This window comes from Dichotomopilus funicola (genome assembly GCF_033296635.1).
Source record: "Dichotomopilus funicola strain CBS 141.50 unplaced genomic scaffold C8A04scaffold_19, whole genome shotgun sequence".
Lineage (NCBI taxonomy): Eukaryota > Fungi > Ascomycota > Sordariomycetes > Sordariales > Chaetomiaceae > Dichotomopilus > Dichotomopilus funicola.
In genome coordinates this window covers 1-16409 of record NW_026944040.1, presented here as the reverse complement: position 1 = coordinate 16409, position 16409 = coordinate 1, and the positions used below count along the sequence as shown (strand labels likewise).

Sequence of the window (16409 nt, the reverse complement as noted above, 5' to 3'; positions counted from 1 at the left end):
CCGCGCGGGATCGGCACCCCGAATATCACGCACGGCAGGGTTGGTGGTGAATACTCTGGGTCTTTTAGGGGTACGACCGTGGCCGCCACGGAAGACAGGAACAGTCCTCGGCCTAACCTTTTGCCTGGCAAGGCTCGCAAAGCCCTGGCATCTTGCTCGTCATCACACGACGTGCGGGTCTCGGAGTCCTCTTGTTCTGATTTACTTCTCGACTACGACGCCGTTGCCGATCGTCCCCAACATGCCGGAGGCGCGGTAAAAGAGGGGGATAGGCGGCTGGCTGAGTTTATGCGGCGGACGGCCAAGCACATGATTCACGCGGCCAAAGATCCGTCCGGGACAAGCGAGGGCGAGGGGAAGAACCAGGACTAGGATTAGGTTATTTTGGTGGTTATTTGTTGGGTCCTGTGGGCGGCAACAGGATCTATTTTTATGTCATGATAGACGGGGCATCTCGTCGACGTGTATAGCTTGCACTTCTAGTAATATGGCGGCCGCAAGATGGACTGTTAGATCTCCCTTGGCATTAATCGGGCTTCAGAGTCTCGTCGGGGAGGATTGGGTTGTGGGTGTGCTCTCGATGGCCGGGTGTCTGTTGGCTGGTATCTCCAATCAAGCCATTGTCATGTCCGCCTCGGGATATTCCTCATAGCCGAGTATAATTCAATAGCAGTGGTTCTCTTGAAGCAGAGGTTCATGTGATGTGCTGACGAGAAATCGTATTATCTACTAGAAATGCCAGCATTACCTTGATCGGGTTTATTCTTCGACATTACGTATCATTTGAAGCATGAGGAAACCTTATGAAGTAGGAATTCGTCGTCGTCTGCGGTTTTGCATGGCCTTGGTGGGGTTGCGGGGTGATTCCCCCACGCAGCGCTGCAGAGCAGTGGGAAGCTCGGACAGGGATTACAAGCAGGGGTTTCTTTGACCTCGCGTCCAGCCACGCCCAAAGATTGAACTTCGCTTTTCCATTTCCACGTTCCACGTTTCCCGACGAATTGCGCCATAACTCGGCCGCCCCGACCCATTGAACCTCGAAACCCCATCCGTTCGAATATTCCTCAATTTTTCTACCATTCAAAATGGACGACGAATACGCCAGTTCCGAAAACGATCAGGACGAGCTGATGGAAGACGCCGAGGACCTCGAGGCGGAGAATGAGAATGACAATGAGAATGAGAACGAAGAGGAGAACGAGGAAGAGGAGGATGACCAGGACCCGGACCAGGACGCGGATCAGGACCAAGATCAAGATGAACAGGAAGCTGAGGGTACCGAAGGCGATGCCGAAACGGCCGAATCGTTCGATGCTTCGCAAGCCCCGACCACAATCACGGCCGATCCGCGCGACCCTCGGAGTCGTCCGACTTCGCGCGGTGGTGCCGCCGGGCAAAACGGTGCTTCGACTACCGCTGGTGCCGGTGTCGGTCCTGGCGCCATCCCAGCAACCGCAGCTCCCACCACAACCACAGGCACAGCAACCAGTACAAGCACCGACACCGTCCCAGGCGGCACAACAGACACCACCACCACCAGAACCACTGACGGCACAGCCTCCACCACAGCAACAGCACAATCCACAACAACCCCCACCGCCCCAACAACCAAACTCGCCTCCACCTGGCATCCCATCCTCCGCCAAGAATACATCGACGCCCCGCTCTACGACATCGTCCCCACCATGGCCGCCCCGCAAGCCACCAGCGTCAACGCCATGGCCATCACCCCGGACCTGCGATACTGGATCACCGGCGGGTCCGACGGCTACATCCGCAAGTACGACGGCATGGGCACGATCAACGGCAAACAGCAGCTTACTGTTGCGCAGCGACACCCTTTTGTGGATAGCGTGACGAAAGCGGGGATACTGATGAGTTACTGGGAGAATGAGGAACCCGCGCCACCCGGTGCGCGCGCGGAGGATAGGGTGTTATCCCCCGTGTATAGCTTAGCGGTGCAGAGGAATGCATTGTGGTTGCTGAGCGGGTTAGAGAGCGGGGGGATAAACTTGCAGAGTGTGCGGCATGATGAAGGGAAAAGGATTCATTGTTTGAAAGAGGGGGGCCATACGAATGCGGTCAGTGTGTTGCAGCTGGCGACGGATGAGAAGTCGGTGTTGAGTGGGAGTTGGGATAAGACGGTGCTGGATTGGGATTTGAATACGGGGAATGTGATTCGGAAGTTTGAGAGTAGTGGGGGGCAGATCTCGGCGATTGAGTTGCGCCCGGCGAGCGGGGCGCCGGTGCCGAAGGAGGCGAGTGAGGTGGAGGTGGTGAAGAGTGAGACGTTTTTTGCGGAGACGAGGCCGAGGGTGAATGGTTTTTTTCAGGATGGGGGGGATGGGGGTGATGGGGATGGTGGTGTTGCGGGTGGTGGTGTGAGTCTGGGAGAGACGCAACAGACGGATGATCCCGCTGCTACTGCTGGTGGTGGAGGTGGTGGTGGTGATGGGGGATCACCAGAGCACGAGTCGTTGTTTGGGAGTCCAGCCGGGTCACTGTTTGGGGATAACGACACGATAGGAGGCGGCGGTGGTGGTGGTGGAGCGTTTGGGGATGACGACGACGAGTTCTCCCGTGCTATGGACATGGGGCTACACGATGACGGTAATCATGGGCTGGACCACTCGGGGGATTTCACTATGGGTGATGCTGATATGGGTACTGGGGCCGGGACTGGGACTGGATTAGACGCGAGCGCGGACTCGGCAGTTCCTCCAGCGCAGGACACGGCTGGAAGTACTCAGGCAGGGGATACGTCCATGGCCGCGGAACACGCGCATTCTGATCCCATGGACTTGGTCCAGAGTCAGATTGTGAACGAGCAAAATGCCCAGCAACAACAACAAGCCGATCAACCACCACAACAACCACCACAACAACAACCATCAACCGACCCAACTACCACCAACGAACCACAACCACAGCAACAAGACCAACAACAACACCAAGATACCCACCCAACATCCCCCACCCTCGTCTATACCCACCCCGCCCAACAATCCCAACCCGCTGCCCAGGGAACGACAACCACAGACCCCTCCCAATCCTCCCCCAACACCTTCCTCACCGCCGCCATAGACGGCGCCATCCGCCTCTGGGACCGGCGCACCCCCGACCCCATAGCCCGCATCAACAACCGCCGCGGCGTCCCCCCCTGGTGCATGGGCGCCTGCTGGTCCCCCGACGGCAACCACATCTATGCCGGGCGACGCAACGGCACCGTCGAAGAATACGCCATCCACAACGCGACATCCACCTGGCTTCCCGAACGCACGCTCAAATTCCCCGCCGGCTCAGGAGCCGTAAGCTGCGTGCGACCGATGGCGAATGGAAGACATTTAGTGTGTGCTTCGCATGATATTTTGAGGCTGTATGATCTGAAGGATACGTCTGCTTTTCGGCATAGTAAGGTGCCGTTTATTATTATTCCGGGCCCGCCGAGGGCCGGGGTGATTTCGCAGTTGTATGTGGATCCGACGTCGAGGATTATGATTTCGACGGCGGGGACGAGGGGGTGGGATGGGAGTTCGACGGAGGTGTTGATTGGGTATGAGATTGGGGTTTCGAAGTGAGGGATGGGGGTCTTTGTTTAAAGGGCGTATTGTTTTCAAGAGGTATTCCTATGTACCTATGGGGGAAACAGGAAGAGGGAGAGTGATGAGTGGCCGTTATAGTTGACAATGAATACCCAGGGCGTTGGCGTTCTGCTTCAATTTCGGCTGCTCAAGTCGCTCGGGCCGAGTCCAAGTGCTGGTGCCATGATTAGAGGCGAAAGGACGATGAGGTTCTTGATCTTCTACCCTTCGGCTAAAGGTCAAAGAGCGATGGTGTTGGGTTTAGAATCGAACAGATAAATAGCTCAATTGTGAAGCATTTCATGTCCTAATTCGGATACCTCATGATCGTTCATCGTCACTTTTACAGGATAATAACAGCATTTGGAAGTTGAAGGAGCCCCAAGCTGTTGCGGATGCCACCAGTTTGACCTTCTCGTCCTGTGGGTCTAATTACCTAGGTAGTGGGCTGCAGGAGAGTCCCTGTAGTGTAAATTAATAGAACAGTGCCCTCTGCTTAGGTACCTAGGTATGTAGTACCTTAAATCACCCGTAAATTGGCCTGGCGCTGGTAAAGCTGCTGTTTGTAAATAGGACCTCGCTCAAGGCGACCCAAACTTTTCACCCCACTGATGGTCTCGCGGCTGGTCTCACTGCTGGTCTGTTAATTACCTACCTTAGACACCAGAAGGTGCAGACCGGGTCAATGCATGAGTCCTCCCAGGTGCTGACCCCAAACCTGTATCTTTTCGAACCGGAACCCGCTTCATGGCCTCAGCCTCGCGGTATTCCCTCTCTACTCGTTCTAATGCTTTCTTTCTGTTTTCATCCTCGGCTTGTAGCTCAACCAGTACCTCCTCTGAAACCAAGTATTAGTGGTGCGCCGCTAACCGGTGAATCTCAGGTAGGTGGGTAGGAGGGCAGGTTTTGGGAACACTTACTCTTCCGCTTGAAACGGTCCAAGGACAAATGGACGGAACGGTCTGATATCTGCTTAAAGGAGCTGTCGGACGAGAAGAGAACTTCAAACAACGCGTTCTTGACGACATAAAACTTCTCTTTCCGCCGTTTCATATCCCGAGGTCTATACCACTGCAGTGTCACTTCCCATTGGGGCGTACACTTGGCGCCTTCCAGGCCATGCAGCTCAATCTTATATGGGGGAATGGGAACTAGGAGCTCCTCTCGCAGGCCTGAATCGATGAGCATCTCGTACGAGACAAGGTTGGCGTCGCTTGCTGTGTCGAGCTTGCCGATGGCCATGATTTCTTTCTGCCTTGAAACTGACGTCCCCGGTTCGGATCCTGGAACTGGTGCCGTATCTATGATCAGAGCGATGGATTGGGTGAACCCAGTCTCGGACAACTCAACCATCTTCCTGCCGATACGTGCCATCTTGCGGAAGCCGCCACGGCCGCTGGTGTTGTTGCTGCTGCTGATGCCTTGAAGACCCTTGGTGTCCCCGGAATGGTTCGTCGTGGGCTGTGCGTCATTCTCTTCGTCTTCTTCGTCCAAGAGGAGGGTGGCCATTGATCCACTAGTTATGCCCGGTTAATCTCAGCGCTACTCGTCATTCCTGTGTACCTAGGTACAGTACCTCAGGTGACGGGTAAGATAATAGGTAATTAAGTAGGTAGGTATGGGGAGCCGTTCCACTCACGTCAGTTGGGTTAACTGCTCGGTCACTCGAATGCTGCGAGGAGTCAGCCCTATGATTACCAAAATCCCGTTGGCACTTATCTTACTCGATATCCACAAGCCTTTCGTTAAACCGAGCGCTGTATTGAACGTCAGTCAATAATTACTGTTGGAGAATGCAATCACTCCCGTGGGCCGTCGGTCAACCGTCGGGCTGTTCTTACTCCATACGAGCCCAGAGCATTTCCACCTTGAGACTGACAGTGTTGTGTTAGCAAGTGCTTGTTTCTATAGCTTCTGGCGGCATGGCTGGCTGTCCTTACTCTGATGCCAAGTCTCTGGCCAAACTGGCCGAGTCTCTCAGGGATTGGTAATGAGTCATGAAGTTGTCGCCCTTGTTAATGAAGACGATTCCGGATCTCAGCGCCGAAAGCCTTGACCGACCCCTGTTCTTCAGTTTCAAGACTTCCTCGAAAAGGTCTGCCACAACATGGAACTTCTGTTTAGCTTCAGAGTATGCCGCCTCTAGCGCCGTCAAGAGTCCTGTCGAATCGCTTCGGAGCGCCGAATCACCCATGCCGGCTGCCAGAACCTGCTCTATATCCTTCATAATGTGTGAAAGCGTCGGTAGTTCCCTCGACAAGCTTTCCATCGTCCGCTCAGCCTCACGAATTTTGGCATGAATGAAGCTAGTTGATGAAAAGAGAGCAACGGCGCCAGCGAGGGTCGACAGCGCCGTCGAGGCTATAAAGATTGAGTTATTCCAGGAGAAAAATGGGTCCATTGCGTCCATGATTTCTTCCCGTATAGGCAAAGAGGAAGCTGGAAGCGGCACAATGATTAACGATTTCAAACAGTGGGCTTTTTGATCAAAACTCTCGCTAGAATCAACAATGGCCCCCCTGCCCCCGCACAAGAGTTCAAGGCTTTCTCCATGCAGGTTGCTGCGTGTCAGCCTCACAGGCTCCCAGCTGCTTCTACGTGGCGTTTCCGTCTTCGGTTCATTGGCCTGCCTGCCTGCCTGCTGATTCGGCCTTGCAAGAGTCGGGCACGTGTGACGTGCGCACCTTTACGCCAGCTTCTCTCGAATGAGAAAAGGTCTCAAAAATTATTCAGTCATGCAAACATCGCTGAAAATGCTGCAGATCCAGAGTCGCTTGCTCCCAAAGAACAAAAAACATGGCAAATCCGATACCCCTGAAGTCGCAAGCGAATTATCATCGGCTCTCGAGCTTGATGAGAAATGGACCAGACCTCGCCATTTTCAGGAGATTTGGAGAGTTGAACTTGATGAGCCTCTTGAGCTTGCAAGCTGAAATTTTACAACTAGAGTCTGATTATCGTCGCCATTGCGAGCTCGACAGCCAGTCAACCAATAAATCAGAGGCCGAATATGCAACATACTTCCACTCTTTGCACGAGAGCAGAAGTACGGATCCGGATGCGAATGGCGAGCAAATCAGGCTTCTGGATACCCTCCAGGTCAAGCTCACTGCTTACAGTGCGTTGAACCTCCCCCGTCCCACTCCCTCCCCGATCTTCACAGTTGCAAGTTAAAGCGACAAAAGCCAGTCCTTGCTAAACATCCGAACCCGGTGCCAGACAGTTTACTTCTTCAAGGTGAAACCCCACTGTTCGTTCACCGAGTCTTCCGCGCTTCAGCTCTAACTGGTTTAACATGAAGCTCACCTACCTTATCTTAGTTTCTCAACTCTCTCGTATAGGCTCCCCCGAAAAGCAGGGACTACGCCTCCTCCAAGCTTGGCTGCGAGACTCCAAAGGGGGCAAAAACTTTCTCGACGGCGTCGAAGCCGAGACATGGACCGACCCGGAAGAAAGCAACTACATCAGCCTCGGACCGCCGCCTCCCGAGAAGGACATCTTCAGCTCCTTCCTGCGCGATGTCCTACTCCGCATCTTCCACGTCTTCTGCGGCGAACGTTTCAAGATGGGACGAGTGGTAGACGAAGAATCAGGCATCAGGTCGTACGACGATTCCCGGATCGACAAGGCCAGCAGCCTGATTACCGTCATTTTGGCGTCGGTGCTTCCCGTGCTGGCAATCTTTGTGCTCAACTCCCTCAGCACGACAAACGCCCGGATAGGGACCATTGTGGGATTCACGGCCGCCTTTGCCACGATTCTGGCCATCTTCAGCTCCGCGAAACGGGCCGAGATATTCGCCGCCACTGCTACGTGAGTTTGTGACTTAATTATGTTCGGATGGACTCTCAAGTCCTCGATAACTCAGAAAGCTAATAGGCTGACCTAATTACCTCTTAGGTTTGCGGCAATTGAAGTAGTATACGTAGGGACAGCGCTTGGAAACTCGTCTAGTGGGTCATAAGGCAATGGGGACTTTTCCCCCGGGTGTTGGCTGCGCGCAGGCCACATATTTAAATCGATGTCGGTCGGGTACTGCATTTGTGAGCTCCCACTCCAACAATAGCAGTTGGCATACTTCAATGAAGCTGGGTCGTCACCGCTGTTCTTTCCGCGCCCACACGTACAGCAACTCATGGTATATACGCCGCTAAGACGCCGTATTACTAAGTTAGCCGATTTATCCTGGTGATACCCAGATAAACAACAATGGTTCAAGACTGCACTTGTCTTTCGCCCGTAAGTGCTTATCTACATTCTCCATGTAGTGGTCTAGATCAACCACGGTGCGATATATCTGCCCTATTCCGTTGGAGCATTCGGCGATTATGAGCTTATCGCTGGTAATGTACCACTATAGGTAATTATCCCATCTTGTTTAGTACTGGGCTACTCCATCGACAGTCTCGTTAGACTACCGGACATGGCAGTTACTCACATTTACCGTGCAGCTATTCATGAAACTACCCCCCGCTGTGGCCATGGCGGGTAGAAGTCCAATGATAAGCGAGAGGAGAGCGGGGAGCTGTATTGTGGAGGGGTGCAGTAAAGACTTTGAGTCGATTTTGAGTAAAGGTTCGGAATATAACACCTAGTCACATATCCTGTGATCGCATCATCATGTTATATCGGTCAGAGCTCACCCCAGATCACGATTACAAGCATAAATGCATTGGCACTGGGTTTCACCCTCACTGGCCACCCTCACATAACAACCGGCCCAAAGATATAAAACACGGCGATTAATTTACCCTAGGTAACTACATGCCTAACAAACTACCGTATATGAACGGCGAAACTACCCTACACATGGCACACACCTTGCCCTCTTCCTAATCCACCCTGAAGATGACCTATTGCAACGCTCAAACATGGAATACCCGAGGCATTCCCCTCTTATAACACCAGCAACATAACCTAACAAATTTAGACCAACGCCGTCCACACCAACGACCCTAACCACCAAGCAAGTAGATAAACAAACGCAGCCACACCAACTCTGGTGTTAGAGAATATCGAAATATTGGCCCGGAACGTAGACCGCAAAAAGACTCAACACTCAACGTTGAACCACACGCAAATCTTTCGGCATTCCGAATGATTCCGGAAACCAACAGCCGGAGAAATAAGCTCAGAGCTGAATAAGCCACTCCTCTTCCTCTCCCTGTTTCTCTGGCTCCATTTCGAGAGTCGTTGTCCCCACCGGAGAAGGGGACACGGGACTCTCCAGCTGCATAGAGCTCAAACCAGGAACAAGGCCGTCGTGGCCCTCTAACAACGAAATTCCCGTGCCCTCGGGTTCGATATCAAGTAGGCTTGGCGTGGCCACACGCTCTGTGACTCCCTGAGAAGAAGTTTCCCCGCCAAAAGATCTTCCCTCAGTGGTCGCGAAGTCAACGAGGAAACCACCCGTCGCCAAATTGCGCTGAACACGCGGTGCCTGGACTGGTGATGAACTTTGGGATGACATTCTCCCGCCTTGAGGTTGCTGCTGTGTCGAGTATTCTTGGGAATCGGCTTCCGATGTGAGGAGAGAAGCGCAAAGCTCCTGAAGTGCATCTTTTTCTGGCTTGCCACCACTCTTTGTCGGCCTCTTCCAGCTCGTATGGTTGTTGTTGCCCGGCGCAGAGCGATAACGGCTTTTGGCAAATTTGGGGCGGCCTGGCTGCGCGACCTTTCCGTTAGCGACGTTTTTGGGCTGTTTAGGATTTGTCGAAGTGTCGCTGGCCATGTTCTTGCTGGGTTTCGCATTCGGAAACGCTGTCTCAATTGTGGAAAAGGGGGGCTTTGAGCTAAGTGCTGCCGCCGCCACCCGACTGTAAGAGCCCTGGGTGGGTGGCATCTTGGAGTTGTCGCCGGGCACCTTATTGTAAGACTTCTGCGCAGGCGGCATCTTGTCGACCGCCACCCGCTGACCGTTGGTAAGACCCGTTGGCCGGTAGGTCTCCCTAATGATGGGCTCCGAGACTGGTTCCTTTCTCTTCTCTGCCATCAATGCGACTGACTGTTCGTCCAGACGCCGGTCGTGTTCATCAGGATTCTCAGTGAGCGCCCTCCATTGCGCCACGTCTCCCGGCAATTGGCCCGGTAATGGCCGACTTTCCCTACTTTTTGCAAACCCAACTTGTCCCAGGATAGGAAGGGCCGGGCCCTGTGGTGGTGCGCGTCTATGATTCCTCTTGAACATCTCCGTCTCCTCGGCGCCCATAACCATCATCTGTTCACCCAGCGACATGCGCTCGTCCTGGATTTGGTGGGCGGCGGCCTCAAAGACTTTGCAGTCGCAGAAGCACTTTTGACCGCACAATCTTTGGCATCCATGCCCGCAGACTAGCTTCTCACGGCACGGTTCACCACACGGGAGGACTTCATGGGGCAGACTATGTTATTCGGTTAGGACAGTCCGTGCCAAAAGTAAATCGATTGCCTTTCACTTACGCGTGGCATTTGAGAACACATTTATGACCGCATTCCCTGGTCTTGTTGCAAGCCTGGTCGCAGCCGCCGGCGTTGTCGCCCCAGTCTTCCAGTTCCTTGATCCAGATCTGCTTGTTGTGCGGCTGGCACACGAGGGGTAGACCGCGATCGCGGTCGATGTATCCCTGCTCGGCGAACCCAGAACAAATCTTGTACCAGAGGTGGTAGGACGCTTGATGCGCATTAAGAACGTTGTCGACATTGCCAAAAACGTAGAAGCCCCGGCGGGCACGGCTGATGGCTACAACCGCGCGGCGCTCGTCTTCCAGGAATCCCACGGCGTAGGAGCGGTCGAGTTGAGGGCTCCGGACGAGTGAGAGGAGGATGATGTCGTTTTCCTCGCCCTGATACGAATCCACAGTGCACACGTTGAGCACCGCTCCCATGATTGATGGGTGGCGCCTCAGCTTTCGTTTTAACACCTTGCACTGGCCCTTGTAGAACGTGAGAACGGTAATCCTGTGCGCGGGAGTCCCGTTGGCCACAAGGTACGCAAAGAAGTTGGCGAGCATCTCGGCTTCCGACTCGTTGAACTTGCTCGCGTCCGAGTCCCTGTCCTCAGGCCATGTGTGGTCAAACAACCAAAGATTCCGACAACCCATTCCCAACACGTCGGGGCGCTCGTTGATCTTCCTCACCGAGGGATGATCGTACAGCTCTGGGTAGAAAGGATTCAGAATATGGCGGAGTTCAGGTTTCATGCGCCTCTGCTGCTTCAACATGACATACGGCATGTCTAAGTTGACCATTCTTTGGAAGAGCGACACGTTGATATTGTGTGGAGGGTCGCCCAGGCGTTGGATGTCGCACTTGGGGGCGAGTTGCTTGTGGTCTCCCACCAGCACCAGCTGCTGAATGCAGGGATAGAGGGCCGAAACGATATTGGCCTCCCGAGTCTCGGCTGCCTCTTCGATGAGCAGTGATTCCGGCTGCATGGCGGCAAGGCATCCGCGGTATTTGGTCAAACCCGTTGTCGTACAGCCGACGATGTCGATACGCAGTTTGCGGACTACCTGGGTATTGCCTAGGAATTTGAAAGCCTTTCTCTTCTGGCACAACTCCATGCTTTCGGCGATCAAGGCAGTGAATTTAGGGGACATGACCTCCAGCAGCCGGGCCTGGAAGTGCTGGTACACAGCGCCCCGTAAATTTCTGTCGATATTGTAGAGATCGTCGTTCTGAAGAGCTCGGTTAACAGCTCGCCCCCAAGATGCTAGGTTTGCTGGATCTTTGCCCGACCAGGTATGTTCCAGTTGGATTCTTGGTCCCCTCAGCCGAAACAAGGCCTCGTTGTCATCGGCAATATTCTCCAAGTCTTCGTCCTCCTCGCACTCGAATTCCGGAAGGTCTCGTCTCACTTCGGCTTCCGTCACCTCGAGTACTGTTGGGTGGCGGTCTTCGCGAATGCTGGCCGGGATGAGGCTGTCACCGAGCCAGAGGGCAAAGGGGCCGTGAACATCCATGGCCTCGTGCGACTCCATCGAGTCATCGACTAATGAATCGTGCTGTTGCTTCGTGATGATCCCAAATTCCAAAAGCATCTCTGGATCCAACAACCGATCACTGAACAACCCATCAACCAACTCCTGGATCTTCCCCGCGTTTGTCCTCCGATCGTGATCAATCCTCACTAATTTGTTGTCGGCAGGAATTTGGTTTTTCCCGCATTCATTCCGCAGTTCAAAGAGTGTACGGGGTTTGATCAGCTCATTCTGCGTCCTTCCTCCCAGCCGGAGCACGTTGGCGCCAGCATTGATACAATGCACCAGAATCTGGTCCAGGGCATGATTGGTTTGGGCAGCCACAATGATGGGGGGACCCCGGCGTTTTCGTCGGTTGGCAACCATGACTTTGAGGGCTTCGACCGAGGTGAAAGTCTTGCCAGTCCCTGGGGGCCCTTGTACAATGGCGAGTTCTTTGGACACTATGCGGTACAAGCCAGAAAGCTGAGATTCGTCCATGTAAGTAAGATCTTGGAGGCCAGGGGGCTCCCCGTCATTGACCATGTCGTGGGTCTTGAGCTCTTCCACAGCTTCCGAGTCGTCCTCCGTGGCTTTGCCAGCAACGCTGGAAAGGTCCATCCCCGGGTTGTCCAAGACGAAGGTAGGAACTGTATCCGTGATGTGCGAACCAGTGAGATATTTGTCAATGGGTGAGCTATGATGACAAAGGACGTTAGCAGGACTACAACCTGACGAATTGCCAGAAATGAGGCGTTGCTCACTCAGTCTTCGCTACATGTTGGAGCCCAATCAGGGAATGGCGGGCTGACTCAAAATATCCGAACAGCGATTCCAACATAACAAACTCCATGTTGGGATCTATGACTGCATCGTTGGGATCGGTCCACAGAATGTCGACAACAGGGGGATCCTGATCGAGCCCGTCTTCGTAAGGGCGCTGGGCGATCGTGGCAATCTTGCAGATTTTCTTGAATCCATCGCTCTTCGGAGACAAGGCGACAATACTCCCTGGCTGAAGTCTCTTGGATTGTTGCCACAAAATGCGGAATTTGGACCGCAGCGAAAAAGAGACTCTGGCGACAGGTCCGATGTTCGTGAGGACATATTCTTTGACCCGCACCTATGATTGCCAAAATGAGTCCCTCGTCATCGTTCCGTGGCAAGACAAGAACACACCTGGGAATAGACATTTGTAAAATCGTCGTCCATGGGAATATCCCTTCGGTGTCTGCTGGCAAAACTCTGTACGGAATGGCGCAAGCCCTCCACTGCCTCCATGCGCAGAATCTCGTACTGCGCCGTGAGATACTCCATTTTGGAAGCCCAAGGCACATCGACTGGGTTCTTCGGAAGCTTGTCAAAATCGGACTTTTCCTGAAGCATCTCGGCTGCGGTCGGGAACTCTGGCCTTGATTGCCAACTGTGATCCCCCTCGGGCTTGAAGAAGACATGGCTCTGGATGATGTCGATCGCGGACTGTAAGATGGACTCGTTAGTAATCGCCAATTATCAGTCTCAGAGACACGGTACGGCCACGACAGCGTGGGCTACCAGGAAAAGACGAAGGAAACGTAGAATGAAGGAGTAGCAGACCTGAGTGTCCGGATCGTTGCCGACGATGTCCATACTGGCTACCACTTTTGCCCACCGTGGGCGACTGTCCAACCGTTGTTGATACTCAAAACCTTGTGCGGCGGTATCCGCGGTACTACCAACTAGGTGTGAGGCACGCAATATAGCTGTGCTCTAAAACACTGGACATAAGTAAGGTAGAAAAGTTAGGATGCCGAGACTGCCGGGGGTAAGGGCGGAGCATGGAAGGTTTCCGTGGAACCTAATGGGGCAGCGGAAGTTCCGGAAGATCGTGATTCTTGGTCCCGGATATTTGGCTCGGTATTCCCACTGGCAGATAGATTGAACAGACTAGCGGGGTAAAGAATTCTCAGCCGGAACTGGCAAAGCAACCAGGCGTTACTTCTTGTGAAGGAAGGAGTGGCTGACTTAGGGGTAATGGGAAGGCACTATGCCAGGGATCCAAATTATTTTCCGGAATTTCCAGTACCTTCCCTCGTCGGCCACCCAATCTTTCCCACTCCTGATTCAAAATCTGAAGACAGGGGGTCACGGTGGTGCGTTTGCATCTCCTATGATGATGGTGCAGGTAGCCGACGGCTGGAACAAACCGTATCATTATATTGCCTCCAGCAAAACAAACAACAATTCTTGGCAACTAACGACAAAACCCATGAGCTTCATGCGGCCAGATATTTGTGAAAAATCAGTTTCCAGGCCTTGCTGCCCACTGATGTTCAAACCACCAGTCAAGCCAAGTTCGAAACCAGTACATAACTCCATGTTGTTTGGCAGCAAACGCAGGGAGTGACGTCAAATTTCCCACACATTGGGCGCTTATTGAATGGGACAGCCGTTAACAAATGCCTAAACAACGGCTTGAATGTTCTTGGAAGTCCTGTTGGCATTTTCTGAAAGAGTTTGAGTCTGGAAGCAATTAATGGTCAACCTGTGAGGCTGTGAACGGAGTTTCTTTAGGGTATAACCAAAATACCTGAGCTCAATGGCAACGTCTTAGCTTAAACAATAAACTAGTGTTAGCGAGTGTTTCTGTGGGTGTCGAAAGGGACAAGCACCAGCATGATCGTGAACAAGGCTTGAAAACCATGCAAGTACAGCTTTGACGGCATACATGTCGTTGAATGCTGAGGTTGTAATTAAGCAGCTCCAAGGCTCTCATCAGTGCTCATTTCTCTCTTAGTTGGTTTCCCATGGAATGAATAAGCATGTCAATCCTTGTGACGGAAACTCCACACCAGCCGGCATGACTTTACCCCAAACACATGGCCTGTCATATCGAGTTGTGTCAGGAATGAGCCATTACCTAAAGACTGTTGACTGAGGGGCTGAGTTTGTACTTGTGTGACAGGTAGGAATGGACTATTAATAGCGTCAGTTGTCCCGAAACAAAAGGCAAAGCATAACGCCATCCTCGCCCTGAATCTCCGTTCTTCCTTCAATATTCTTCTCAGCTTGCCAATCCTGTTTGGCACTACCGTCTCATTGTCACAATGGCTCCAAGACCACAGAAGAAAAGATGTACTGCTTTTGGGGGAATCACGCCGGCTAAGCGCAAGGACAGCAACGATGCTCGCATCGCCAAAGTTAGACATACGGAAGGGGGCTGTTACGGTGCCTGGGGCACAACGCCCCCCTTAAAACTCACACGAACGAACTTGGCCCTGCTTAACTATCTCAACGGCGACCTTGGGAAGAAGAAGAAAGATAACACCCACTTTGGAAGCACCAGCACGGCCATGGATAAGACGAAACCGGGCTACAATAACGACCCACAGTACGATGCAAACGTCAGGCCAGTCATCAGACCAATCCCACCCGACCAGGATTTTGCTCATGTCTGGTTCGATGCTCGCCTGGACGCTCCGGAGATCCTCGAAACCCCGGTTTCGCCAAGTCACTTGGGTAGCCACTGCCTTTACGATCACAAGCACTCACTCAGTTTCTGTCACTTGGCCGTGTATTTCAAGCGAACAAAGAGTGGTTTCAACCGAGCGGTACGCCAGCGAGGGTATCACAACGCCGCTTTGGCCAACACGCGGAAATGGGTTCTTGCTCAGGCCAGAGCTAAGGTTGGGTGGCACCACTACCGTCATTGACGAGGTGTGAAATGGCAGATCTGCTGAGTGTGGCTATGGAGGAGGGTAAAAAGATTGGGTAGGAAAAGAAGGAAGTAGGGGGGCAGGCAGAAACAGGAGAAATGAAAGGTTCAAGGCTGCTGATTCTGGATGTGAGGACTCGTTGACTCTAAGAGAGCTTGGATGGTGTACCGGATTTCCATGTGCTTAGTTAGGCCTGATGCTTTGCTTTCATAGCGATAAAATGGAAAACTTGAAAAGTGATAAGAAGCCGGAGCTTTCTTGCCAGCATATATGATTGACAAAAAAAAAAAAGAAACATTGAGAATTAATTAATACAACATTAAGAAAGAAGTGTTGAACGATTTTCCAACAACAACTGTAACAAGAAAACTGGTCTAAAAAATCAAAAAGCTCACTGCCCACTTCCTCCGGGGAGGTTGTAGACAGCTACGAAAATCCCGAAGAATTTTTACTGTAGTGCTCCCTCCCTGAATCGAACTTAGGGAGGGGAGCAAGCGGGCAGCATCGAGCGTGCCCGCGCCCCCCAAAATGCGCCATCCGCGTTTGGGCATTTGCCGGATGGGGGAGCTGTTGGAAGGAGGAGCGAAAGGGGTGGTTATAAAGGGCTGAATGGAATTTAAGGGTAGGAAGGAAGGTAAGTACCTACGTAGGTATTAATTATTAGTCAACAAGACCACGCACAAAATTGCTTTCCTCGCCTTCTCAATTTCCGGACCCCATCGAAACTTCTACCATTGTCGTTAGCTGCTCTCCCCTTGATTGATGCAGCCAACGATCGAGCAAGTCAACCGGCCAATACGCAGCTTCAATCGTACTTCAATCACACTTTCGATAACCACCATTGCTTCGGAAATGGGAGCTCAAGGCGCTGCTGTGCCCAGGGCATCGGCTTCGCAGCTCGGTGCCGAGAGCCGCAAACCGAAGTACCAGACTCACGATGTGGGCGTCGAAGCGACAAACGCATACCACACCGACACCTACGCCGAAAACCAGTACTATCCAGACCAGTATGCAGACCAGTACGACGCTCCTGAATACGATATCGAATCACCGCCCAAAAAAGCCCGCCGGCCGAAAGCTCCCAAGACCGAAAAACGGCTACGAAGGTACATATAGCCCCACCTCTTACTCGACATCACCAACACCCCCCCCCCCCCCCCCCCCCCCCCCCCCCCCCCCCCCCCCCCCCCCCCCCC

General features: G+C 53.0%; 4 protein-coding genes across 4 annotated transcripts; 2 read left to right on the top strand and 2 right to left on the bottom strand.

Annotated features, from left to right (window-relative positions):
- Positions 1-1085: 1085 nt before the first annotated feature.
- On the top strand, positions 1086-3578 carry C8A04DRAFT_10970 (SPT8-like protein; the record flags this gene model as incomplete). The annotated part of the gene is made up of 4 exons (XM_062776782.1): positions 1086-1383; positions 1570-2385; positions 2440-2742; positions 2938-3578. 4 exons carry the CDS (start codon positions 1086-1088, stop codon positions 3576-3578), a joined length of 2058 nt encoding a protein of 685 aa, XP_062638314.1.
- A 523-nt stretch (positions 3579-4101) lies between these two features.
- C8A04DRAFT_27189 (uncharacterized protein) lies at positions 4102-5808 on the bottom strand (the record flags this gene model as incomplete). The annotated part of the gene is made up of 7 exons (XM_062780211.1): positions 4102-4213; positions 4293-4419; positions 4502-5097; positions 5221-5253; positions 5306-5338; positions 5423-5455; positions 5522-5808. The coding sequence occupies 7 exons, from the start codon at positions 5806-5808 to the stop codon at positions 4102-4104; spliced, it is 1221 nt and encodes a 406-aa protein (XP_062638313.1).
- Positions 5809-6377: 569 nt separating this feature from the next.
- On the top strand, positions 6378-7398 carry C8A04DRAFT_11026 (uncharacterized protein; the record flags this gene model as incomplete). Its single annotated transcript, XM_062776808.1, has 2 exons — positions 6378-6540; positions 6902-7398. 2 exons carry the CDS (start codon positions 6378-6380, stop codon positions 7396-7398), a joined length of 660 nt encoding a protein of 219 aa, XP_062638312.1.
- A 1314-nt stretch (positions 7399-8712) lies between these two features.
- C8A04DRAFT_27187 (P-loop containing nucleoside triphosphate hydrolase protein) lies at positions 8713-13147 on the bottom strand (the record flags this gene model as incomplete). Its single annotated transcript, XM_062780210.1, has 5 exons — positions 8713-9961; positions 10020-12215; positions 12283-12641; positions 12698-12997; positions 13073-13147. 5 exons carry the CDS (start codon positions 13145-13147, stop codon positions 8713-8715), a joined length of 4179 nt encoding a protein of 1392 aa, XP_062638311.1.
- Positions 13148-16409: the final 3262 nt, after the last annotated feature.